The following is a 26217-nucleotide window of genomic DNA, read 5'->3' as shown; positions in this document are numbered from 1 at the left end:
AACGGAAAGAAGGCGAAAACTGGTTGTCCCCACCAGTCAAGGGAAGGAGCCACTCCGTTAAGAGTTCTCCTCGGTCGTCGGGAAAAAGTGGTGAGACGGTTCAGCAGGGCTCCACCGGGTGGTGTCGTCGAAGCAGGTCGGCTCAGCTCTTCCCTCGTCGGATTCTTGGTCCTGTGGCGACTTCTGAAGTCCCAGTCCCCAAAGCCCTGCTTTTATGCAGCAAACCCCCATTCACCCAGCCTAGCTGTCACTCAACCATGCTAAGTGGTGAGCCGGGCGGCTCACCACTTGGGCCAATCAGGACGGAGTGCGACTTGAGTTACCAAGGTAACTCAGTCCAGGGTGCCTAAATCCCCCTCCACCCCTCCTAAGTACCCCAGACAGAGTGGCACCACTTTGGAGGGCTTCTGTGGAGAAGCCCGCCAAAAGTGGAACAAAGGGCTCCACTTTGGGTCAGAGTTACAGAGGCGAACACCAACGCCATTTTAGAATCAAGTTTTGGCAAAAAGTCCCAACCGGAGTTATAAAAATAAATATATAAACCGGTGGTATGTTTAAGGCTACCGTAAATAAATAATTAAATGTGTTAGCCTAAAACAATGGGAAATCCCATAGGGAAATATTCGCGGTCGAATATAAAAAGTAGTTTCCACTGCCACCAGCCAAAACTCGATCAGGGGGGACGGAGACGTGCCCCCTCGACTAACAGACCCTGGGGCAATCGAATTGCCCCAGCCAGTACGTCCACAATATGATGGTTTGTACTGGTTCTGTTCAGGATTCAAGACTAGCAAAGTCTTTGGTGACTTTACATGCCCTGGGAGACAGTAGTCAGTCCCAGGGTATGGAGTCTATGTTGGGGAGTCCCTAGGACACCCCTGGGTCACGGCACAGAGGGTGCTGTGTGACCCACATCACAAAAATACATGAGGCCCTATGGAGTAAGAGACCCCATAGCCCATTCAACACAAGGTTTAACCAAGAAAACACACTTCAACATGTCCAAGAGTGAGGGTAAAAGAGTCTCACTCTTGGCAGGAGAAAAAATTAAACCCCAGAAATCCAGCAAAGCTGCTGGGGGACTCACTAGGTAGGGAAATTCAGCCTAAACAGAGAATTCTCCCTAACAGCTCCCATCATAGATTTAGGTTTAGATTAGGTGTTTTCCCAACCTTACTATACAGTTTAATAATCACCCTTGAACTGTGATCACTTGTGTCCGTCTTTCCTTTTGCCACCATGGGTTCCTTACACAAGCACCTCATGCTGTATGCTATTTTGCATTAACTAAGGAATTGAGAAACATGTAGGAAGTCCAGGAAAGCAAGTATACCAGGCATTTGAAATTGAACCATGGTTCCTGTCAGGGGAGTCCCCAGGCAATCTACAAAGCTACAAGAAGTTTCACAGAAAGACTTGAACAGAATTTTACTGCTTAAACTACAACTTTGCGAGTCCAAAGCAGGTCTAAAGGAACTGTTACTTAAAGGAACAATTTTGCAATACTATTTGAAGAATCTACGGGAAGGGAAACCTCCTCTAGGCCCAAGGGTCTTTTACCTTGGAGAACATTTTCGTAGGAGTTATTATTTTTGGTTTTTAAACACTTTTGCCATCATCAAGTCAGACATTTCCTTGCACCCTTTGTTATTTTGTTTATAGTGTGAGGCCAGGATAGGACGTTTGGACGCAAGGACAGATTATTAGTTACAGCCTTCCTGAAAGACAGAACCTTAGTTTTGCTTTCTAGGTAGGAATTTCCACTTTAGAATATGGCTAGAAAGGCATTTCCCCATCCTCTTTTTATTTAATAAATGTCTTTGTTGAAAAACATGAACACCTTTTGTCCCCCTCTCATTGCTGAACACTCACATTTCTGTTAGCAGTCTCATAACATTCAAATTGTCGTTGGAGAGGTTGCAGGAACTCCCCGGGGTCCCCACTTGCTTTCGGTTGACTATCCAGTTCTCTTCAGCATCTCCGGTCCTTCTCAGACATATGCAACATGGACCTTCCGCTCGCTTCCCACTCTGGATTGGGCAGACGGCCTTCCGGCTCCCTTCGCAGCATCGCGGTCACACACACCTGCTTCCCATCAGTTCCTGGTCTGGAGAACTCTGCCTCTTCGAGCTGTAGAGAATGCCCAGGAACTCTCTTGCTGCTCACGTGTCTCCACAGCACATCCTGCTTGCGCACTTGTTTCTCCTTCTGTCTGGATGGACTCCTCTGCTCCGCCACACCGGTACATGTCTCCCACACCGTAAAGCCTCTGCATCGGAACCAACGTCTTCTCCTGCACCATCACACTCAGTAGTGCCGTTGCCATCTTTAAATGTCCCGTTCACAGGTAATTCTATAGAACAACTAGTCTGCACATTGAGCTTCGGTCTCCTGTTAACTGGCACCAACTCCTTCATCCTCCTTATCTCAGTACTTCGGTGATTATGGGAGTTGGAGTCCATTGAATATTTTGACATAAAGGTATATCGGGAGCACAAAGGGTTTGGATGGAACTTTGTGTGTCTAGTTCAAAGATGGGGGTTTGACCTGAAGAATATTGGGAAGAGGTTTATTTACTTCCTCTACAAGGGGGAACAAACAGCTGACAGTAGGCCATTAAGGTCTTGGGTATTAGAGAGTCTTCCTCATGGGAAAGGCGGGAAATACCTCGTCTCGTCCAATGAAGTCATGACATCTCCCCGGTAGTGTTCTCGTCCCATGTGATCCACCCTCATATAGCCGCCCTCGTGGCCAGGATCAGTTAGTGGCTGCTGTCCCCTGGCCACATGGGAGAAGGTCACTGCCAGGGAATCGTGATGACTCAATTGGATTCACTATGTCCGGTACTCTCTGTGGTACTCTCCTTGGTATTCTGCTCAGTACACTGCCCCTTTTCTATGTTTCTGACTCCACTATATAGTAGAGACCGCTCTGACGTAACGTCCATTCCATTGACTACAGCGTTCTGGTGTTTTTCGTGGCCGCTTGTATCATTCTCGAGTGCTTCTTCATCTCAGTACCTAAAATATCAGGATCGGTCGATGTTTCACAAGGACACATGGTTTTGGACTAGAGTTTAGACCCATAAAGTTCAGGTACTGTCATCAGCCTACCGGGTTGGGTTTTGAAGGGGCTGTGCCTACCAATCTCGTCCTAATCACCAGGAGAGTATCTCTCCATGAGATTCTCCTACTTGTTACCATCCCTAGGTGCACTACTTGCGGGGAGGACGGGGATCCTCCCCTGGGAAGAAGTGGCACCATCTGAAGGATTGTCACACTGGCCCACCCCTATGGCTATCCAATTCTGTTACCACCCCTAGGGGCACTACTGGAGCGGTGGGAGGGATTGTCCCATGGGAAGAAGTAACACCATCTGAAGGATTGTCACACTGGCCCCCATGGCTATGCAATCCTGTACCCCAATAGTCAAACAGGGGACTTCGTCAAAATCTGCGACCACGCACCCGACACTGCCTTCATCTCCAACCTCACTTTCTCCTCTGAATGTGCACACTGAAAGGTTTGGAGCATTTTACTCGCTGATAGCTAACAAACCACCACTGACATTTATTTCCCTGTGTGCTGGAGAGCACTGTTGCAATGAAAATACTGCAACACCATTTTCCATTTGATTGTTCCTCGGTAGAGTCCCCTGCTCCACCATCATCCATGACTGATCACATAGGCTCCCATAACATCCTGACTACTCTTTGGATGCGTATTGTAAAAAAATCTTATGTATCTGCTGAAACTGGCCTATCTTGTCATACGTCCCATACCCTCTCCCACTGCATTGCTTGTTTTCCCTCCCACCATTCAATTGACTTGACAATCTTTGAGTTGTAAAGTGCACTGTTTCTTCATGAAGCTAGGTCCATGCTCAATAAATACCGTAATAATAATAATAATAATATTATTATTATTATTATTAGTAATTTTAATAATAGAATTCTTATTTTCAAATGTAATCGTACAAAGCACACCAAAGTAAATTTTGTATCCATAGTGTCGGGTGCACCCGCACAAAGATCAACCTCTGCTGTCCTTGCAGCTGTGACACCACACACAACCCAAGCATGCTCTAAAGTTCCTTGCAGCTAACCTCTACTACTCTCACATAAATAAAGTAAACACAGGGTTGAACCTGCAGCAATGCAGAGCCCTTTCTGTTCTGACCCACGCAAAATGGATTGGCGGGCCATATTGACAGGAGTTATAGAATAATGATAGAGAGTTAAGACTGCTAAAGAGCAGAGTCTTCTGAACTGCGAACCAAGCTCCCAATTGCTCGACCATGGGAACAGAAACAGAGTGTCTGTGAACAGTCATAATGGACAAGCTGAACACAAGAGCCTCGATTCACTAACAATCTGAGCCTTCCGTACTGTGAGCCTGACACATAACCATGCCTTATTCATGGGAGAAACTGTACAGCTCAATAATAATAGAAAGAGTCATGGATCTGATAACGGTGAGCGTCATCTGTACTCGAGCAAAGCATATGTCAACCTTGACCCGTGACAGGTGAATATCTGAGCACAGTATTAGAGAACATATTTCAGACAGGGTTGGTGATCTCCTAACAATCAAAACCTCATGTACTGAGAGCTGTAAGGAAGGCATGGTATCAAACAATAAAGACAGACATAAGTGATCGCAGTTGAAGGGTGTTTATTGAACTTACAAAATGGTGCAGGATAGTAATGAATGCAAAAGAAAAGTGTTCAAGAAATGATATGTCAGCATAGTTGAATAGTTGGCTTCCCTTCCCCACTTATTCAGCACGGAGAAAAGTGGCGCGTGCGGGCTTCGCACACACTCTGGCTTCTTGGCACAAGGTAGCAGTTTAACACTTAGGCATAAGGGCCTTCCGCCAAAGTCTCTATCGCACTGACAGTCTCTTATTGCAGAGGGCCTAATGTAACAAACAAAACACAAAAGTTCCTTTCCTTTGTCAGGGTTTCAACTCTCACACGTTCAAGACTTGTCTCCCTTGTTCGGGCTCGGACCAGGGATCCACCTTGTCTGAGCTCAGATACTCTTTTCCACAATGTCCACAACTTGGTCTCCCTTGTTCGGGCTCAGATTCCTTTTGTTACCAGAATCGATGACTTTCGAATGTGCGATGGGTTTTGCTTAAACAGTTGCAGGACCACTTCAATTCACTTTACACAATTTACACTTCACATCAATCTTGTACTTGCATTTCTCTTGTCAGGATACCATACGGAGACTTTCGACTGAGCACATTCACAGTGCTGCACTACTCTGTGAACAGTATTGCATCTTTCCCTTTAATGTTCTGTTTTCACAATGTTGCTGCTTGCAACCTTGACATCAACCTTGACAGACCGGTCTGGCGTCAAGACAGACTGGTCTGGCATCGGTCTCCCCAACTCACCGGCTATGTTTTTCCCTGTTGCTGCTTTGTTCTTGGAGCTAAGGTCGATACCACAGTGCTTGCTTCTCTTCCCCACCTTGGCCAGTAAAGCGGGAGGACCCTCTGTATCTCTGACACACAATGCAGGATTCTTTAGCCTGGTTCCTGTTTCTGCCTTGAATGTTTCTTGAGAGTAACAGCTTCCTGCCAAAAGGGTCAAGGGTGTTGCCCCTCTCACAAACCTCTTGTGCCTGCCCGTCTTTCTCCCTTGTTCAACTGCTGACTCGAAACTGCTGTACCTTTGCGTGTTTTGCCTTGCACAGAGTATGCTCCTGTGCTCCGCCTTGTATTCGAGTAGTTGAGTGGAATGGAAGTCAGGTGTGAGTGATTGTCGATAATTGCCTGACCTCGCCTGGCCGTATTGTAGGTACATGTCAGGTACACAGTGTAGCAGGGTGAAATGAAAGTGATACTGCAGGTAAGGGAAGTGAACTTCTTTACTAAGTTCCAGTGACAAGGTATAAACATCAGTTAATTCCAAGGGTAAGTAAGTAGGAAGATACACAGGAGACATCCACCGGCCTCCACTCTCACAAGCTGCTTCACTCCAGCTGACATTCATGGAACTTGTAAGAGCACTCACATCACAACATTCCACCAGGCATTCTCTCAAGCAAGCATTCATGCAGGACCAAGCCAGGGAACACAACACACGGGAGTCTGTTGTCTCCCATAGCGGGCTGTCCATGTAAAAGTGTTCATGCAGAAAAGGGTGGGGGCATGAAGTTTCTAAATATCTCATCGGGTAGGATGGGCTAAAGGTGTTAGAGGGATGAGAGGGATACCGCGGCTCACCATCCGGTGTCCCACTCCCAGAGCAGCCCTCACCCAGGTGATACTCCCGCACTGGTCCTCCCCCAGGGTCTGGATCCAAAGGCGATGGCAGTGCCCTGGCCACCTAAGAGGTACTGCAGGTACCAGCGGGTGAGACAACCAGCGGGTGAGACACCTTCTGGTTTCTCACAGAGCCCAGCATTAGCTTAATCCTAACCAGTGGCACAGAGTAGTTGACAATAAAAATGGGGTCATGGATTCAGTAGTAAGCTGCACCTTCTGTCCTGCAAGGCCAGCAATTCAGACCCATAGCAGATAACAGTGCCCATGTATGTATACTGGCTAGAATAAATGTTGTGTCAGGGTTGGGCCATCAGCAAAGCCCTCCGTTTTGGGAGCCCAGCCTTCCCTCATCTCTGACCCATGTCAGAAACCAAGTTTGAGCACAGAGTGTGTAGCAAAGGTAAAGCCTGTGCCAGGGATCAGGTAAGAGTGTCCAACACAAACTATTCTACCCAACTTTAAGCTCTGGCTAATAGCAGAAACTTGGAGCCTAGGCATTGCTAGAGAGTAATTGTGTTGTAGGTTAAAGCTGGTTATGGCACCTAAATGAATACTAGTCTTTCTACACTCTGGGGGAAATGTGTTGCTTATTATCAGGATGGGAACACCAACCACTCCACAAGAGGCACAGTGGGAGATGTATATAAACCACTCTGTGATTTTAAGGCCAGACGGACTGCTACAAGCAAAGAAGGTTTTCAGTGCCTAATGTGTTGTCTTTTTCTGTGTTTCTAGGCAACCTGGCATCCGCGATATGAGCTGATTGTGGTTGGACGATACCCTGATCCCAAGTTTCCTGGTCACACTGCGGATGAATTAAGGACAGTTGATGTGTTTGATGGAAACAGTGGCAAGATGGTGTGTCAGCTACATGATCCTAATGCACCTGGTATCATCTCGGTGAGCTCTGAAATGGCGCAGTATGGCGGGCTGAATAAATCAAAAATGTGCTTAAAATTTAATTTCTATATGAAACTTTAGGAAGCAACTTATAGGTACAGTATGGCCACAGGTCATTCTTGATCTGCTCTCTATTATAGGGAAGATGATGCTGCTCCCTTCAGGCACCTGCTCCGTGTCAAGTTTGTGTTGCACTGTTTCTGTATAATAGACCGACGTGTGCATGCAGCTTTCACTGAACAGCCTATTTTTCGTAAAGAAATTTGGCTGTTGCTGTTATTGTGCTGGCTATGACATGAGCTGTGGCCTAAGGTTCACAAAGGCTGCCTGGATGGATGGGAATGGTGTTAGTTGGGGGGGAGAGGGGGGGTGACAGAGTGAAGTGACAGCGAAACCCCAACCCCTCCATTCAACAAGAACATTCATGTCAAGTTATGTTTTTAGAATGGTACAATCGTGGAAATCCAGCTTTAAGCAATAGTTACAACTGTTTAAATCAGACGATTGAATAGTGCAGTTGGTTATTTTTTAATCATTCCTAATATGCTTGGAACACATATACATTTTAATGCAAGTGTTGATTGTGGAATCAATCACATTCTTTCATTGCTTTGAATAGCCAACATGTGTTTCGACCTAACTGGTCTTTTTCAAGGCAATTTGATATAGGAAGCCAACATCGCGTCATGGTATTCTATAACGAGCTTGATATGATTTGCTTTGTCTCTCGGTTGGATAAGGTTCTTATAAGGCCTATTAGTCCTAATTATGACATTTCCACTGTAAGGTATTTTGAAAGATTTAATATTCCAATAGTTTCACTTTGATACTTTATTTCGGCATTAATGCCTTAAATGTTTAGATCAACCTTAGAGGTGAATATTGCACTTTTCACATGACAACATAGTAGAAAATGAAGTACAAATACATAGATGGTAAACATAGCTATACTGACTTAGCTTAAAACGAGCTACAAATCCATATCATATCAAATACAGCAATCCAGCCTTCTGTGCATAGGTCTGCTAAGATCTTTAGGTAATAGATTAATAGGTCTAGCCAATAATCGGCATGAGCTCTGGATAAAGTGCAAATGCAGAATTTACAATCACAGTCAAATTAATCAGCAATAAAATGCAAATATGCTTCTAGCTCAAATGTGATAATAAAACATTAAAACGACCATTTAGAAATAGTTAAAAGCCAGTGGTAAAATCATACAAAAGTAATTGGCGTCAAAGGCTCATTATGAGCACACAATTTATCAAATTGGGTATTAGCCATACCACTAAAAATGTGTAACCTTAATTCTACGAAATCGGGCTCGATGTATAAATTTGCTCACAAAATCTCTATGTTCACGTCTACTATTTGTTTAATAGGCAGGATGGTCTGGTTGGCACTGCAGATATTTGCTGTATTAAAGAAAGCCTTAAGGTAATGATCTCAAGTCTCCATAGCCATTACAAAATAGAGAGTTGGACCATTGTTTCTGCCTCCAAACCACAAACTGGGCAAGTGGTGTCACCCAATGCATACCAACGGCTAGTAAAGCTCGCTACAATGATGATGTTGAATCTCATTCTCAAGTAAAGTGAGCGCGCTAAAGTGGGTTGGATCACGTCCCGATATTTCTCATAACCAAATTCTGTTTTTCCTAACAGGTACTCCTGACCAGAATGCAGCAATTTACAAACATCTACTAGTTTACTTGTTGAAAATACACAAGCTGCTTTTTAGACTATAGTTGCACAAGATTTATCAATAGATGTCAGGTTGGTCCATAATGTACCTAGATTCAAATTGTGTAAAACTTTCTTCACATTCAGTAACCATGGTAACAACCTCCCCCATCCAAATTCATAATGCAGACAAGCGATTCCCTATAGTTTGTAAGGTTGGGTGGTCCCCAAATTCTGACCTGGTATAATGCTGGTCTTATGCTCACCTCATCCCCACTATGTCGGAGATGAAGTTCCATATGGATCAGGGCATTCTGATAACTCGACGGGAGCATGAGTAGTTGTTTTAAGAATTGTTTTTCAAGTACTGTCAATTTATCAGAATTAGCATAGTCCCATATACCTCCAGCATACTGGGCAGCTGATTATATTTTCGCACTGTAGATCTCAAGTGCTGATGAAATCGCTTCATGAAATCTCTTAACTGCCACGCTATATTTAACAGTTAGTGCAAGAATTGCCCACTTGTTCAGACCAGTAACCATTGTCCGCAAATCTTACACCCAAATAATCATAGAACTGAACTTGCTCAAGATAGTTTCTATTCAAACTGATATTAACTTTTTTGGTCTTTGAAAACTTGGGCATAAAGACCAATGTCTTTCTCTTATCAGTATTGATTGCAAGTTGTAGCCCTTCGCATTTCTCCAAGAAAGTAATCAGGGTTGATCCTGGCCCCATAGGTGTCATGGCCAGAATCAATGCGTCATTTACGAAGAAAATAGTGGTATGGAATCAGCCCCCAACGTTGGTTGATCCATACAATTTGCGTGCAGCGCTCTTATTACCTCATCAATGTAAATGGAAAACAAGACAGGGTGAGGCCGCAACCCTGCCTCACCCCTCGATCCACAGTAAATTGCTCTGTAGTTTCTCCCCCTAAACTCCATTGCACCACCGCTTTATTGTCGGAATTGTGAGAAACCAGAAGGTATCTCACCCACTGGTACCCAGGGATCTGTCCTCCAGGTAGCCAGGACACGGCCATCGCTTTTGGATCCAGTTCCATGTGGTGGACCAGTGTGGGAGGATCACCAGGTTGAGGGGTCTTGTGGGAGTGGGACACCGGATGGTGAGACATGGTATCCCCTTCCCTGTAACACCTTTACCCCATTCTACCAGGTAGGAATTTTAGGAACTCTACCCCCTACCCCCATTTACAACACAAATAATTTCTCACAGGCAGCCTGGTATGAGAGAAAACAGACTAACACCCGAGCAGTGTACATGGCGTGTCCCAATACAATGGTCAAGCCAGGTCAGGCAATTACTGACCATCACACACACCTGACTTCCATTAAACTTCCCCATACGGATTAAAGGTGGAGCACGAGAGCACACTCTCAGCAAGGCAAAGCACACGAGGAAACAGCAGTTTCAAGACAACAGCTGAATGAGAGAGGAAAGAAGGCAAAACAGAAGGGGATTGCAAGGAGGAAAGTTCCCTTGACCTTTTCGACAAGGATCTGTTACTTTCCAGAGACCTTGAGAGTAGAAAGCACAAGACCAGGATGTCAGGCTGAAAAGTCCTGCATTGTGTGTCGGAGATACCCGGGGCCCACCCGCACCAATAATCAAGGTGAGGAGAAGCGCCGGCCATCGTAGTACTGTGCTTGGCTCCAAGAACAAAGAAGCATCAGTGAATCAACACAGCCGGTGAGTTGGGGGAGACTGATACAAGACTCGTCTGTGTTGAAGCCAAGGTTGCCAGCAGCAACATTGTATGTTGAGCACTGGAACGAGCATTGTTAAAACGCATGTGATAAAAGACGCAAGTAAAGTTAAACTGCTGTGACTGAACTTTAAAAAAGCAAGATACAATACTTTTCATAGAGCGGTCCAGCACTGCATGGATGCTCAATCGAAGGTCTCTGTAAGGTAGCCAGCTGAGAAGGGGTAAACGTTGTACTGAGAAAAGGGTTATATCAAGAAGCGAACAGGTAATTGTAAATCTGAGTGGTCCTGTGATGGGTCAAGCAAAATCCAGTGCACATTTGAAAGTCTTCGATTTTGATGAAGTTAGAGATATTTGGTCTGAGCCCGGCAGAGGGAGATCAATTGAAGATTCTGTGTTAAAATGGGTCCAAGCCCGGAGGAGGGGGACATGGGGTAAACAGTAAATCACTGTTGTATGTGAAATCCTAAGAAGATAGGAACTGTAATGTTTGTCGTGTTGCCTCAGGCCCTCTGAAATGAGAGACTTTGAATGGCAAAGAGACTTTGACACAGAAAGCCCTGATGTTGAAGTTTTGAACTGCATCCTCGTGCTAGAGAAGCCAGTGTGTGTGTGCTAAGCTCGAGTGTGCCGCCTTGTCCCATGCTGAAAACCTAAGGCAGGGAAGCCAAGGGCTTGAATATCCTGACATATCATTTCTTGAACACTTTTCTTTTGCATAAACTTGATTCCCACAGACCTAGTCCTAATACCCCCTCCTGGGAAATAAGATTGGCTCCAAAATCTGGCCTGGCAATTCGGTCTGGATCTCCTAGCGGGCATCATAGATCCTGACTTCCGGGGAGAAATAAAGGTTCTCCTTCAGAACCATGGTGAAATTCCATTTGAAGTACATTGTGTGGACAAAATTGCACAGGGAATTCCTGAAGGGGGTCTATTTCCCTATTTTATAGAGAGCGAATCAGAAGAAACTGAGAGAGGTACCTTAGGCTTTGGGGAGGCTGATAAACCATCTACCACTGAGGCAAACAATAGGAATAGAACCTACCATCCTGCTCAATCTAGCCTTTGCCCAGAAAAATGATCCAGCACTCGCAGAGGTTTTCTTGCAGGTGTTTCCTGAAGGGGAAGGATTAGAGAACGGAAGTCCCATTTTCTTCCTAAGGCAAGGATTACTGTATAGAAAGGAAACCTCCAGCGTAGAAACTTAGTTAGTAATCACCAAAACCCATCGGAAGATTGTGCTAGAGATTGCACATTCTCATTTGACAGGGGGGGACCCTTAGGACAATCTAAGACAAGGCGCACATCAGTGGGAAGTTTTACTGCCCAGGTATCCATGCTGATATAAAGAACTTCATTCAGACATGTGAAATATGTCAGAAAACCAGTACGCATATTCCAGTGCCTGCCCCTTTGATCCCTTTACCAATAATAGAAGTCCTTTTCTCCTGAATTGGGACGGATATCATTGGACCGTTGGAAACCTCTAGACTGGCTAACAAATATGTCCTCGTAATTGTTCATTATGCTACCCGATACCTAGAGGCATTCCCCATGTGGAACGACACAACCCAACACATTCTAAAACATCTATTGCCATATTTTCCCAGGGTTGGTATCCCCAAGGAAATTCTAACAGATCAGAGTTCCAATTTCATGCGCCTCCTCATGGGTGAAGTCAAGGAATTGCTCCATATATACCCAATTTACCACCCCCAGATGCACGGATTGGTAGAGAGATTAAACAAAACACTTAAGATGATCCTAAGAAAGTTGGTATACAAGGAAGGGAAAGACTGGAATTACATGATTCCACTGGCCCTATTTGCAGTGAGAAAGACCCCTCTGGCATCCAGCGGATTCTTCTCTCTGTTTGTGAGCGGCACCTATTCCCGCTCACAAACAGCTACCCAATTTCGAGAACATATGAAACTTGTTTGGAATCTAAGGACCATTGGTTCCACTGATATGCGCTAAACCCTTCTATAATGTTTTCAGCAACTTTTCTCCTTAAAAATGAGAGACCAATTGAGGGAATTTGCCTGAAGACTATTGTAATTTATTATGCATTAATGCATATGCAAAATTTGTAGTTGGGAATCTACTCCAGTATTATGATTGAAAATGTACTCCACATATACATACAATCACATGTGAAGACCTTGTATATTCAGGTTTAGTTCCTCTCATATGAGAACACTTTTTGGTATGTTTCCAAATTAGCCGTGACTCACACCATTGTGCAGAACAATCTGTACTAATTGTGTGCCTAAAAGGTCAGCGAGTAAATATCACCAGTACTGATAGTGGTCTGCTACAGAAGGTACCAATGGTTGCCAACACGTGTTTCGACCCTCTGGGTCCTCGTCGGGGCACAAAATCGGACACTGCAAATGTAAATAGATATTACCTGTCTCAACATTAATATCAAAATTCTGTACAATTGGATAAAGCGAACAAAAGAAGAGGGGGAAGGGAGAGAGAAAGAGGGGAACAGTTAAACGTGAGCTTGAATTACTCATTTCGTTCTGTTCATACATCTAGAGCACTTTCCTATTGGATGAGTCAATTATCACATGAATAGTTACATTTCAGTGCACTTCGAAACTGTGAACTTTGTCAAAAGGCCCGATTTATGCTTTTTGTATTTCAAAACTATCCCCTTCTGAGACAATGACTTATGACTTTAAAAACTTTGGTTGACTAATCTCATATTCATGGAATATTAATCCAAGAGTGCAATGGAGCCTGCCTTCAGCCCTCCGTTTCAACAATTGGTGCGCATCAGAAATAATTATTGTTTGTAAGTATGCCCATACGCTAACTGCTTATTCTAAAACACTTAATGATGGACAATTCCTAAAATTGCATAAGATACAGTTACCTGTCACTGCTAAGTACTCAAACGCTGCTGATTGATTGGGTGATTAACTGTGCCTCATTTATTTGATATTTTCTTTTAGCTCTGTATTCATCAATCTCGTGGGTGTTTGCTTCCCGTCTAACGATGCAAATGATTTACGATCCTCAGCTGTGTGTGAACAATGTTTTACTCGTGTTACAATATCCGTCTTGGTTATGCCAGACTATTTAGAACGTGAACAAATTATTTAATGGCAAGCGATGTTCTTACCAGTCTGTAGCCATGTCTTTAACTCTGCTCTATTGGTTTGATTGCTTTAATAGATACATCCATGTAGTTTGCACTGCTTCAATGTTTTAGAATCCAGTGACATTCAATATGGGGTGTTATCGGTACTGCAAAACATGAACGATAAGTCTGGTGTAAAATAATATGTGCTGGTCTTGCAACTGTTTGTTTTATCATTCACGTATGTATCCCGTGCATCTTACCTCAATTCCGTCCGCCGCGTATTGCGAGCACTACACTGCGTCTCCAGCAAAGACCGGCTTGCTGGGAATTCAATGCTTATATACGGCCCGGCACGATGGTCACGTCACGTGACGTGTCACGTGACTAACATCAATAGTGCGCACCTGTTTGTGATATTTATAATAACATGGCTAAAAGTTGGTTTCCTTCTTGAGTATTAAGTTAGAATCAGACTATTTAACAGCCCACTTAATCCTCATTTGGGATTTTATTTCATTAAGCGTGACCTGCGGTTGTTACGTTTCCTACATGTCAGAGAATTTATTTTGACAAGTCATTGGGTTTGTGGTTAATCATCATGTGTGCGTTGGCTCAAGTTCCCTTTTGACTAATAGTAAACAAACTATGAAACTATTGTATAGTGATTCTGAAAAGTTGTCTATGCTTACATATAGGAAATTCTGGATGGATAGGACTGTCATTTGTTATTCCAATTTACTTAGTCGGTTTTGTGGCAACAGGGTGTGATGCAGTCTCCACTGCACCTCTTTAAAGACGGCTATTTGCTCACTTCTTGCGATACAAATATACATTCATGATGGTGCAATACATTATACATCAAGGCACCACATTATATTCTATTATTAGGCCTAATTGATCCTCCCCGGCGGGGGAGGAGGGGGAAAGGGTCTATATAGTACATAGGTCACAAAGCTACAATATTATTGGGGAGAGGCATTTTTGACATGTTCACAATTACTTGAGGTATCATCCATAGGTTGGGAGATACACATTGTTATTAAAGAAACACATTCAGTTCATGTTCCTTGTTCAGTCCGAGTTTTAAACATCTCAATTTACAAATAGCATGAGCTTCCATCTGGTGGAGGTATAGTTGCCAGTCTCCTCCTCCTGATATATGGCTGTGCTTGCTGTAGCGCCACAAATCAAATGTCTCTACTGTTCTTGCTTTGATGGTATGTTTGCCAATGAAGGGCAAAGGGAAGTTTTGTGTCTTGACTATTCAAGTTGGCTTAATGTTCACAAATTCTCACTCTGAGCTCTCAAATGGTGCTGCCCACGTAGACTTGCTTGCATACTCATATCATCGCATACACCAAATATTTCATCTTGCAATTAATAGTCTTTGATCTCAACCACCAGACCTCCATGGCAAGTGAAGTTCCTCTTAGGCGACAGTGTGAATTTGTAAAAATTGCAGTTTCCATATTTGTGAAACCCTGTTCTATGACTGCTTAGCCAGTTTGAGGTTACCTTGCTGTTGTATTTCGGATTCAAGAAAAGAGGGACTTAGCTTCATTTTTGGGGTTGGTAATTTGGTATAGATAATTTTGGCCCTTGCTGGAATATATGGTGTCAAGTCCCGGTCCAACTTCAGGATGTACCAATGTTTATTGAGCAATGCATAAATATGTCTGCTGTTACGTGAATATTTGGTAATGAAGTTGATACTTTCTGGATAGGTACCTTTCTTGGATTTTTTGTTACCAAGTAGATGTTTTCTATCCAATTGGTCAGTTGCCGTCCGAGCCGGATCAACGATTTGGTCTGGATACCCTCTTTTCTTGAATCTGTCCCCAATCAGTTTACATTCTGATTTGAAAGATACATCTGTGCTGCAATTTCGTCTGGCACAGTAAAATTCTCACTGTGGTATATTATTGATCACTCCTTTCTTATGACAGCTTGTTGCATGTAAAGTAGAATTCACAGCTGTGACTTTCCTGTGGGTGCTAGAGTTCAGAATATTATTCTCAATATATATATTCAAATCTAAAAAGGCTATTTATGATTGGTCAATCTGACCTGTGAATTCAATTCCAAAATTGTTTTTGTTGAGATATTTAAGAAAGAGCTCAAATCTGTCTTGCGAAACCGTCCCTTATTAACAAAACGCCATCAATATAACGTTTCCACAAGTGGATTTCTTTAGAAAATTCATGTTCTTTATAAGTGAATGTATGTTCAAAAAGGCCTTGAATAAATTTGCAAGTGAGGGGACATATTTTGCTCACATGGCGATGCCACTGGTTTGGAGAAAGTATTATTGGTTGAAAATGAATTGATTATGACTGAGTGTGACGGGCAGAAAAGATTTGATAATTTGTACGTGTGTGGTATGTGAAGCTGGGAAAGTCCTAAAAGAAAAATCTATGGTCTCTAATGCTAAATGATGTTGAATGGCAGTGTATAGAGATTTTACGTCCAAAGTGGCTAGATGGAATCATGGTTGCCAAATGATTTGATCTAGCAGGTTCAATGTGTGTGTGGTGTCTTTGAGATATGCTGTTATTTTAGGTACCAGGTTATTATAACAGCATCAATGTACTCGGATAGGCCTTCCGTGGCCCAGCCTTGTCCACTCACGATTGGTCTTACTGAGGGGAGAGAATCATAGGCTTTATGAACCTTCGGTAGGAAATAGATTGTCGGCATTAAGGGTTTAGATCTGATTATATATAGATATGTTATAGATGGCAACACCATCAAAGTAGCAAAAGAGGTAAAAACACTAGGTTTTTACCTCGACTCCTGCCTCTCCCTAACAAAACAGGTCAGTGCGATGGCCTCTAGCACCGCATACACCTGTAAACTGATTAGAGCAGCTAAACCTTACTTGTCCACCACCAGCTGCCTCACCCTATCAAGAGCTCTGGTATTATCCAAATTGGACTATTGCAACGCACTATACTTAGGGTCTAATAAACACACGCTGCAAAAAATCCAAACCTTGCAGAACAATGCCCTTAGAGCCGCACTAGGAATCCCAAGAAGAGAGCATATATCGAACATCAGAAGGCAATCTAACTGGCTCTCTACAGCTGACAAAATTAAACTTAAAACAGTATCACTAACGTTCAAAATTATCAATGGCTCAGCCCCCAAATACCTAACAGAAAGATTCAAAAAAAGAACTTCCAATAGACCCACCCGAGAAGCATATACCAACCAGCTAGTTGTACCCCCATTTAAATTGAGCACAGCCGGAGGCAACAGCTTCCCTGTCAAAGCTGCCCAGCTGTGGGACTCCCTCCCATCCTCCTTAAGATCGGACCAATGCTATCCACACTTCAGACTCAACTGCATTAAATGGCTCAAAGAAAATGACCCATAACTGAGCGACACTAGAACTACTCATGCCTGACCCACCTGTTAACCTGCAACTAAACGCACACGGACATGCTCTTTTAACTGTCAACGTCTACTGTGTATACACCTCTGTGTACAAACACCTGTGCATACAACCATGCATATTGCCATCCTTTTGCTGTCAATGCATCATGTAACCTGGAATGTGTATCTGTTTGCAACTGTATATAACCATGAATACTGTCACACCCTTGCTATCAATGTATCTTGTAATTACTTGGAATGTGTAACTGCAACATGTAAGCTTAAAGTATTCTTGAACACGTGCCTGGATACCTCCCTGGTCTGGCGCGCGCTATAAATAAATAAACAAACAAACATTAGCAAGGACTTTTCATTGTCTGTCAATAGACCCTTTGTGTACCAATGTTGTACCAGATTATTCAAATCTTGAACGGTTTTAGCAGAAAGATTTAGTTGTCTATAACACCCTGGTGTGGATAAATGGTCATAGCCCATACGTATATAGCCTTGCCTGTTTAAAATTACAATGTTTCCACCTTTGTTGGCTTCTTTAATGGTGATTTTATTATCTTGAGCTAATTCACATAACGCTGATCTTTCCATAGTCGTTAGGTTATGTTTTTTGCTTCATTATCAAATATTCAAGTAACAGCAGACATATTTATGCATTGCTCAATAAACAATAGCACATCCTGAAGTTGGACCGGGACTTGACACCATATATTCCAGCAAAGCCCAAAAATATCTATACCAAATCACTGACCCTAAAAATGAAATGAAGTCCCTCTTTTCTTGCATCCAAACCCGACAGCAAGGTAACTTTAAACTGGCTAAGCAGTCATAGAACAGGGTTTCACAAATGTGGAAACTGCAATTTTTGCTAATTCGCATTGTCACTTATGAGGCTCTTCACTTGCCATGGAGGTCTGGAGGTTGAGATCAAAGACTTTATTAATTGCAAGACGAAATATGTGGTGTATCCGGTGATGTGTATGCAAGAAAGTCTAACTTGGCAGCACCATTCGAGAGCTCACAGTGAGAATTTGTGAACATTAAGCCAACTTGAATAGTCAAGACCCGAAACTTCCCTTTGCCCTTCATTGGGAAACGTACCATCAAAGCGAGAACAGTAGAGACATTCAATTTGTGGGGCTACAGCAAGCCCAGCCACATATCAGAGGAGGAGACCATCAACTATACCCCCGCCAAATGGAAGCTCATGCTATTTGTAAATTGAGATGTTTAAAACTCGGACTGAACAAGGAGTATGAACTGAATGTGTTTCTTTAATAACAATGTGGATCTCCCTACCTATGGATTATACCTCATGTAATTGTGAACAACGAACATGTCAAAAATGCCTCTTCCCCAATGATATTATGTACTATATAGTAACAAACCATGACTAATGAAGGTGGCGGTGATGAATCTTTGCCCTTCCTCCCCCGCCAGGGAGGATCGATTAGGCCTAATCATAGAATATAACATGGTGCCTTACTGTATAATATATCACACTGTCATGAATGTTTATTTGTATCGCAAGATGTGAGATAATAGCCATCTTTAGAGAGGTGCAGTGGAGCCTGCATCACACCCCGGTACCACAAAACCGACTGTGTAAATTGGAATAACAAATAACAGTCCTATCCAGAATTTCCTATGCGTAAGCATAGACAACTTTTAAGAATCACTATCCAGTAATTTCATAGTTTGTTTACAATAAGTCAAAAGGGAACTCAAGCCAACGCACACATGATGATTTACCACAAGCCCAATGACTTGTCAAAATAACTTCTGTGACATGTAGGAAACGTAACAACCGCAGGTCACGCTTTTCGAAATACAATCCCAAATGAGGATTAAGTGGGCTGTTAAATAGTCTGATTCTATTTTAATACTCAAGAAGGAAACCCACTTTTAGCCACGTTATTATAAATATCACAAACAGGTGCGCACTATTGATGTTAGTCACGTGACATGTCACATGACCATCGCACCCGGCCGTATAGAAGCATTGAATTCCCAACAAGCTGGGCTTTGACAGAGACGCAATGTAGTGTTCGCAATGTGCGGCGGACGGATTCGTTTTCAGTGAGGACGGAATTGATGTCAGATGCACATGATACATACGTGAATGATAGAACACACAGTTCCAAGACTAGTACATATTATTTTACATCAGACTTATCGTTCATGTTTTGCAGTACCGATTACACCCCATATTGAATGTCAGGGTTTCTGAAACATTGTAGCAGTGCGAACTACATCGACGTATCTATTAAAGCAAGCAAATCAATAGAGCAGAGTTATAGACACGGCTACAGACTGGTAATTAAATAAATTGTTCAAGTTCTAAATAGTCTGGTATAACTAAGATGGATTTTTTAAACAATAACATAAGTAAAACATGTTTCACACACAGCTGAGGATCGTAAATCATTTGCATCATTAGATGGAAAGCAAACGCCCACGAGATTGATGAATACGAAGCAAAAAGAAAACATCAAATAAATGAGGCACAGTCAATCACCAGTGTTTGAGTACATATCGGTGACAGATAACTGTACCTTATGCAAATTTAGGAATTGTCCATCATTAAGTGTTTTAGAATTAGCAGTTAGCGTATGGGCATGCTTACAATAATTCTTTCTGATGTGCACCAATTGTTGAAACCGAGGGCTGAAAGCAGGCTCCATTGTACTCTTGGATAAATATTCCATGAATATATTAGTCAACCAAAGTTTTTGAATCCATAAGTCATTGTCTCAAAAGGCAATAGTTTTGAAATACAAAAAGCATAAATCAGGCCTTTTGGCAATGTTCAAAGTTTCGAAGTGCACTGAAATTTAATTATACATGTGATAATTGACTTATCCAATAAGAAAGTGTTCTAGATGTATGAACAGAATTAAATCAGTAATTCAAGCTCACTATTAACTGTTTCCCTCTTTCTCTCTCCCCTCTTCCTTTGTTCACTTTGTCCAATTGTACAGGTTTTTTAGATTAATGTTGAGACAGGTGACATCTATTTACGTATGCAGTGTGTGATTTTGTGCCCTGACGAGGAACCAAGGGTCGCAACACGAGTTGGAAACCATTGGTACCTTAGTGGTACAGCACTATTAGCACTGTTTGATATTTCTGTAGCAGAACACTATCAGTACTGGTGATATTCACTCGCTGACCTTTTAGGCACACAATTAGTACAGATTGTTCTGCACAATAGAGAGTGTCACGGTTAATTTGGGAACATACCAAAAAGTGTTCTTATATGAGAGGAGCAAAACCTGAATATTCAAGGTCTGCACATGTTGTGATTGTATATGTGGAGTAAATGTTCAATCATAATACTAGAGTAGATTCCTAACCACAAATTTTGAATTTGCATTAATGCATAATAAATGACAATAGTCTTAAGGCAAATTCCCTAAAGTGGCCTCTCATTTCTAAGGAAAAAAGTTGCTGAACACATTATATAAGGGTTTAGCGTGTATCAGTGCAACCAATGGTCCTTTGATATTTTTGCAGTTGGGCTAGGGTAGCCCTTCAGTTCCACAAAAAAATCCCAGCTACCACTTTCTGATTAGTACATATTCTAGGTAGTCACAACAATTTATCAAATCAGTAACTTGGAGTCCCTGCGCACACAGTAACTAGTTACCCCACTTTCTCCTATTCTTTTTTTTATCTAGTCTGTACTCGCATGGAAAAAGCCCCAGCACAACAAAAATCCCACTACAACAAGAAGGTAAACATAAGATCTTTTTCAATAGGACAAAAGGTATTGGTCCTCTTACTAACTCTGAAAATGAACTTGTCTCAAAGTGGAATAAGCCATATGAAGTACTAGAGCAAACAGGGACCGTTACCTATAAAATAGCCCAACCTGATAGGAAACAAAAGGGGTGGGCCCTACCACGTAAATCTCTTAAACGCGTGGAAAGAAAATCCTTCTGCAGCCACTGCCTCAATACTGTCCTGTTTGGTACCGGAGGAAATAGATCATTTTGAATGATTTCCCCAAGAGCTATCTAGTCAACAACAAGGAGACTTAAACAATTGTCACGACATTCCCCAATGTATTCTGCGAGATACCAGCTAGAGTGCATGGCACTTATCATTATATCAGAACTCCAAAGGGAAAAGTAGTCCTTTTGAAACCAGATGGACTCCCGGAAGGCCGTAGACAGACAGTGGTTGAGGAAGTGAACAACATGTTAAGGGCCAATCTTATCAAACCCTCTTCAAGCCCATGGTCCTCCCCTATTGTGTTGGTCACAAAACCTGATCCTTTTTGGAGGCTTTGCATAGACTTCCGACAGGTCAATGCCATCTCCATCTTCGATGCCTGTCCTATGCTGCGCATCGATTAATTGATTGATAAAGTCAGAAATGCCACCTTCTTATCAGCCCTAGACTTAACCAAGGGATACTGGCAGGTCCAAGTACATAGACCTGATAAGGAAAAGACCGATTTCTCAATGCCCCTGGGACTGGGGCCCCAGCCACTTTCCAACAACTTATGGACAGGATATTACAGTCCTACTTCAATTTCTGTGGGGCTTAAATTGACGACAGTCATTTATAGTAAGACTTGGGAAGATCATCTTTTCCATCTCTTTACTATTATGAGAGCCCTCAGAGAATCCAGCTTAACATGCCAGTCCATCCAAATGTAAGCTGGCTTAATCAGTCGTGAAATATCTCGGCTTCTTTGTAAAGAATGGCAGTGTGCAGCCTCAATGAGAAAAAGGGAACGCCTTCCTAGATACCCCCACGCCTCAAACCAAGAGAGACCTCAGAGCTTTCTTATGATTAATCGGATATTACTGTAGGTTTATCCCTAATTTCTCAGACAGAACAGCCAGTATGACAGAAAAATTAAAGAACGCCGAACCCCAGAAGATTCATTGGACTGATAAGGACGATGTATGTTTAAACTGCTTAAAACAGACCCTGTGCCAGAACCTGATCCTTAAGGTAGTAGATTTTAGGAAAGAGTTTGTGTTACAAACTGACTCTTCTCATACAGGGTTAGGAGCAGTTTTGTCACAGGTTTGTGATATATTAGAACACCCTATCATATTCACTAGTCGAAAAACTCTTCCCATGTGAAAAAACCGATAGTTAGAATTAGAGGTCCTTGCCATCAAATAGGCCATCACCAATCTAAAATACTATCTCCTAGGAAGGAAGTTCACACTCGTCATTGATCATTCTCCATTAGTGTGGATAAGCCAACGAAAGGACTCTAACCCTCGAGTCATGCAATGGTTCCTCGACTTGCAACCCTACTCTTTCACTGTGGAGCACCGAAAAGGTAAAGACCAGGGCAACGTCAATTTCCTTTCTCGGTTTCCCTGTGAAACAGATGCAGCTACATTGCAAAGGCCAAGGGCATGTGACAAGCCAGAAGGTGTCTCGCCCACTAGACCCTGGGGACCTATCATCCAGGTGGCAAGGACACGGCCATTGCTTTTGGATCCAGTTCGTCGGGGTGGACCAGTGCGGAAGGATCACCTGGGTGACATAGTTTTAGGGAGTGGGACACCGGATGGGGAGACGTGGTATTCACTTCCCTGTAACACATTTACCCCATCGATTTTGATGAAGTAGAGGTATTTGGTCCGAGCCCAGCGGAGGGAGACCAATTAAAGATTTTGTGTTAAAGTAGTTCTGAGCCCAGCGCTGACGGACCCGGGGTGAACAGTAAATCAAGCGAGAAGTTGTATGTGAAGTCCTAAGAAGGAAGGAACTGTAATGTTTGTTGTGTTGCATCAGGCCCTCTGAAATAAGAGACTTTGAATGGAAAAGAGACTTGGGCACAGGAGGCCCTGATGTTGAAGTTTTGAACTGCAACCTCATGCTAGAGAAGCCAGAGAGTGTGCTAAGCTCGAGTGTGAAGCCTTGTCCCATGCTGACAACAATGGGAAGGGAAGCCATAGGCTTGAATATTCTGACATATAATTTCTTGAACTTTTATTTTTTGCATTAAATTGTTTCCCACACTATTTGTATTTAGAAGTAAGGATTGGCAATAGGTTTATTAGTATAGGCCTTTTTTATTTTGACAGACTTGACTAGGAATGTGTTATTATTTGATGGTCGTAGCTTGCTCCCATCTTTAAATTTAGGATTAGATGGGAATTTATCAAACCCAATTGAAGTTCAATAAACATCCTTGAACTGTGATCACTTGTGTCAGTCTTACTGTTTCATATCATGCCTTCCTTACAGAATACAATTGCTGAATTATAGTTAGTAGGTGACCTGGGATGCCCCTATTGACCAAAACCTGCCACAGTACAGACTTGGGGACTCTGTCAAAAGCAGTCTTTAAATCAATATAAACAGCATAGAATTTAGATATCCTCAAAAGAGTGTATTTCTGGATCAGAAGAAATAAACTGAAATTCTGGTCCAGTATACTTTTACTAGCTTGAAAGCCATCTTGTGGGGATCTATAATCTCCTTAGCAGTGGACCAAGCTTGTAAATGCAGGTGTATTGCTTTCGTAAAACCTTTCATGCAGTGTCCTATAGTTCCTTGGACTCTCTTTACCCTCCCTTTTTATAGATTGGGACAGTTGTTGCATGATGCCATGATGGTGGGACTTTATTCAAGCGCAAGACTGCATTAAATAATCGCTGAAATAATGGGGCCCAGATAACATTCCCATTGATCTTTTTAAAGATTAAATAGTTATCGGGCCCTGGGGCTTTCCTTCCCTTCTGGGCTTTTGATATTGATAGTTTATTTGTATAGCTCCTATACACACGTGTTTCAAAGCGCTTCAAGGCAAGGGAGGGAGCCAGGGAAACTACAATGACATTCTTACAAGGCCTTGAGACATTAAGAGTGGGAGGTAGGAGATGAGACAGACAAGCGACTATCATGCTAGGCCTGATGACATTTCTGGTAGTGCAGAGGAATGACAAAAGGTGAGGGAAGAAGAGGAACAAAACAAGTGACTATCGCTCTAGGCCTGACAACATTTCTGGTAGTGCTGGAGATTGACAGAAAGGTGAGTGAGAGGAGTCGGGGGGAGGGAGCAGAACATAAGAAACGACTATCGTACTAGGTCTGACGACATTTCGGATAGAGTAAGTGCATAGTATAAAGTGAGGGGAATGGGACAGGAGAGGAGAGAGGGAAAAGACAGGGAGAGGAAGAGAAGAACGAGAAGCAGTGAGTGTGGTGAAAGAGAAGAAGCAAGCCTGTGAAATGCAGTGTTATAGAGCACATAAGCAAGTGGAGAGAGCACATTAAGTTGCAGAGGTCAATACTGAACACATAATGTTGCAAGAGATCAGCAAGTGCAAGCAAGGATTCAAGTCATAGATGGGCACAACATGATTCATGGTCACCAAGATTACGTGATGCTTAAGGAAGTCCAGCATGTGAACATAAAGATTCGAGATGGGTGAACCAACATGAGTCCAAAAAAGTCAAATCAAAGCATCAGCAACAAGGTGGTGATAGCATCACCATAATGTGTCAATACAAACTCCCACAATGGGCAAGGAGGGATTGATGAGGCAGGGGGGATTGCAGGAGAGGGCTTCTTGGGGGTGGGGGGGCAGCAAGATGAAGGATTAAAGCATACAGACAAGCTTGGAGAGCTTTGTGGATATCAGTTAGACTAACCTTAAAAATATCCCTGTTTTTGTTCTCAAAGTCCCTACCCCAGACCAAACAGTGCAAACCTTCTATTGTTGCATGCTCAGTTGAGCTGTCCCGATATAATATCATAAAACGGGATTTCCACATCGCTGGGGTTATACTACAGGGGACTTTCTTCTCTCTCACTGACCCCTTGTAACGTGCTAGTTCCCAAAACATTTTGGTGTTACCCTGGTTAGCAGCCTGTGTTACCCCTTCCTATTTAGATTTTACAAACTCTTGTTTCTTCCTCTTCAATATAAGCTTAAATGTTGCCCGTAGCCCACTCAGTTCCATCTTATTAACTTTGGCGTCAGCTTTTAAGCAAGTTATTAGCTCATGTTTAGCTGCATTACACTCTGCATTTTGCCAATTCTCTTGTTTTATGGTTTTCTTTCAAATCGATGGTCTGGGTTTTGTCACTAGTGGTTGTAGATCAGGGACTAGTTGAATAAATCCATCCACCATTGCTAAATCATGATGATGCATTCTAAAGAGACTTTCTATCTTTTCCATCTAGGTATGGTAGATTTTAGATTTATGTGCTGGTGTGTTCAAATCAACCCATTTAATAACTTGGCACGCATGGCCCACTACATCTATTACTGGAGCTCGAGCACTGTAGGAACACTTAATGCAACTGCCATCGGTTTATGATCGCTCTCCTCACACTCTAGAACTTCAAAACATTGTATCAGTCCCCAGTCTATAACAGAAACTAGAAAAATAATCTATTGGTGATGAACTATGATGCTCAAAATAAGTATCTTTGGCTGTCTGATCACCTCTCAGTCGGCCATTACATGCCATATAGGGCTCTAGCGGTGTGTATAGCATTATGATGGGCCCTTTTGGGAGGAGTAGATATCAATGTCTGGATGTCCTAAACCCCATCATAAACATCCCAAAGTCCCTCTAGCTCCTTCAATGTTCGAATTTCAAGTTGCGTTTGCCGGCCAATATAATAAGTATTCTCTTGCGATCATACCCCTGCCTTTTACCTACTAGTTCTTGAAGCAACACCACCGTGTTTGACTAATCGCGGAACTGGTCGATTATAAATAGGTAGGGGTCTCCCTGAAGTCATATTGTTATATATTCAAGATTATTGGAACCAGATTTGCACATTTCAGCATTGCAGTTGAGTGCCACATCTATCAAAACAACCAGACCACCATATGGTCTCCCTCTCTGGCCTTTCATTCCTGGCAGTGAGACAGTCTGATAGCTTTGAAACACTAGTTGTTACATAGCCCATATTTCCTGAACTATATCAGTTAGAACCTCCAAATGAAGTTGCACCACATAGGGTCCACCAGATGTTTACTACTAATTCCTGCAATATTCCACAAGACCATCTTGATGGTGAGTATTGGGATACAGTCCTCTAACTCTGGGGTTGGATCCATTCAGTCCACCCCATCAAGCTTGTCACGTTCATGTATTCCAGACTTCTCCAGCATTGGATCTTTCATAGATTCACATGC

The 26217-nt window shown here is 42.7% G+C and overlaps 1 protein-coding gene across 3 annotated transcripts in view; it reads left to right on the top strand.

Annotated features, from left to right (window-relative positions):
• DDB2 (damage specific DNA binding protein 2) overlaps positions 1-26217 on the top strand; it is a 620403-nt gene that overhangs the window by 353844 nt on the left and 240342 nt on the right. For all 3 annotated transcript variants that reach the window (XM_069623161.1, XM_069623160.1, XM_069623162.1), the window contains exon 9: positions 7015-7179. In XM_069623161.1, coding sequence (XP_069479262.1) covers positions 7015-7179 — 165 coding nt within the window. The remainder of the gene's footprint in view (positions 1-7014; positions 7180-26217) is intronic.

Source organism: Ambystoma mexicanum, chromosome 11 (assembly GCF_040938575.1).
Source record: "Ambystoma mexicanum isolate Mex_15411 chromosome 11, UKY_AmexF1_1, whole genome shotgun sequence".
Taxonomy (NCBI): Eukaryota; Metazoa; Chordata; class Amphibia; order Caudata; family Ambystomatidae; genus Ambystoma; species Ambystoma mexicanum.
Note: the sequence above shows the minus strand (reverse complement) of the source record. Positions and strands in the feature narration are given on the sequence as shown.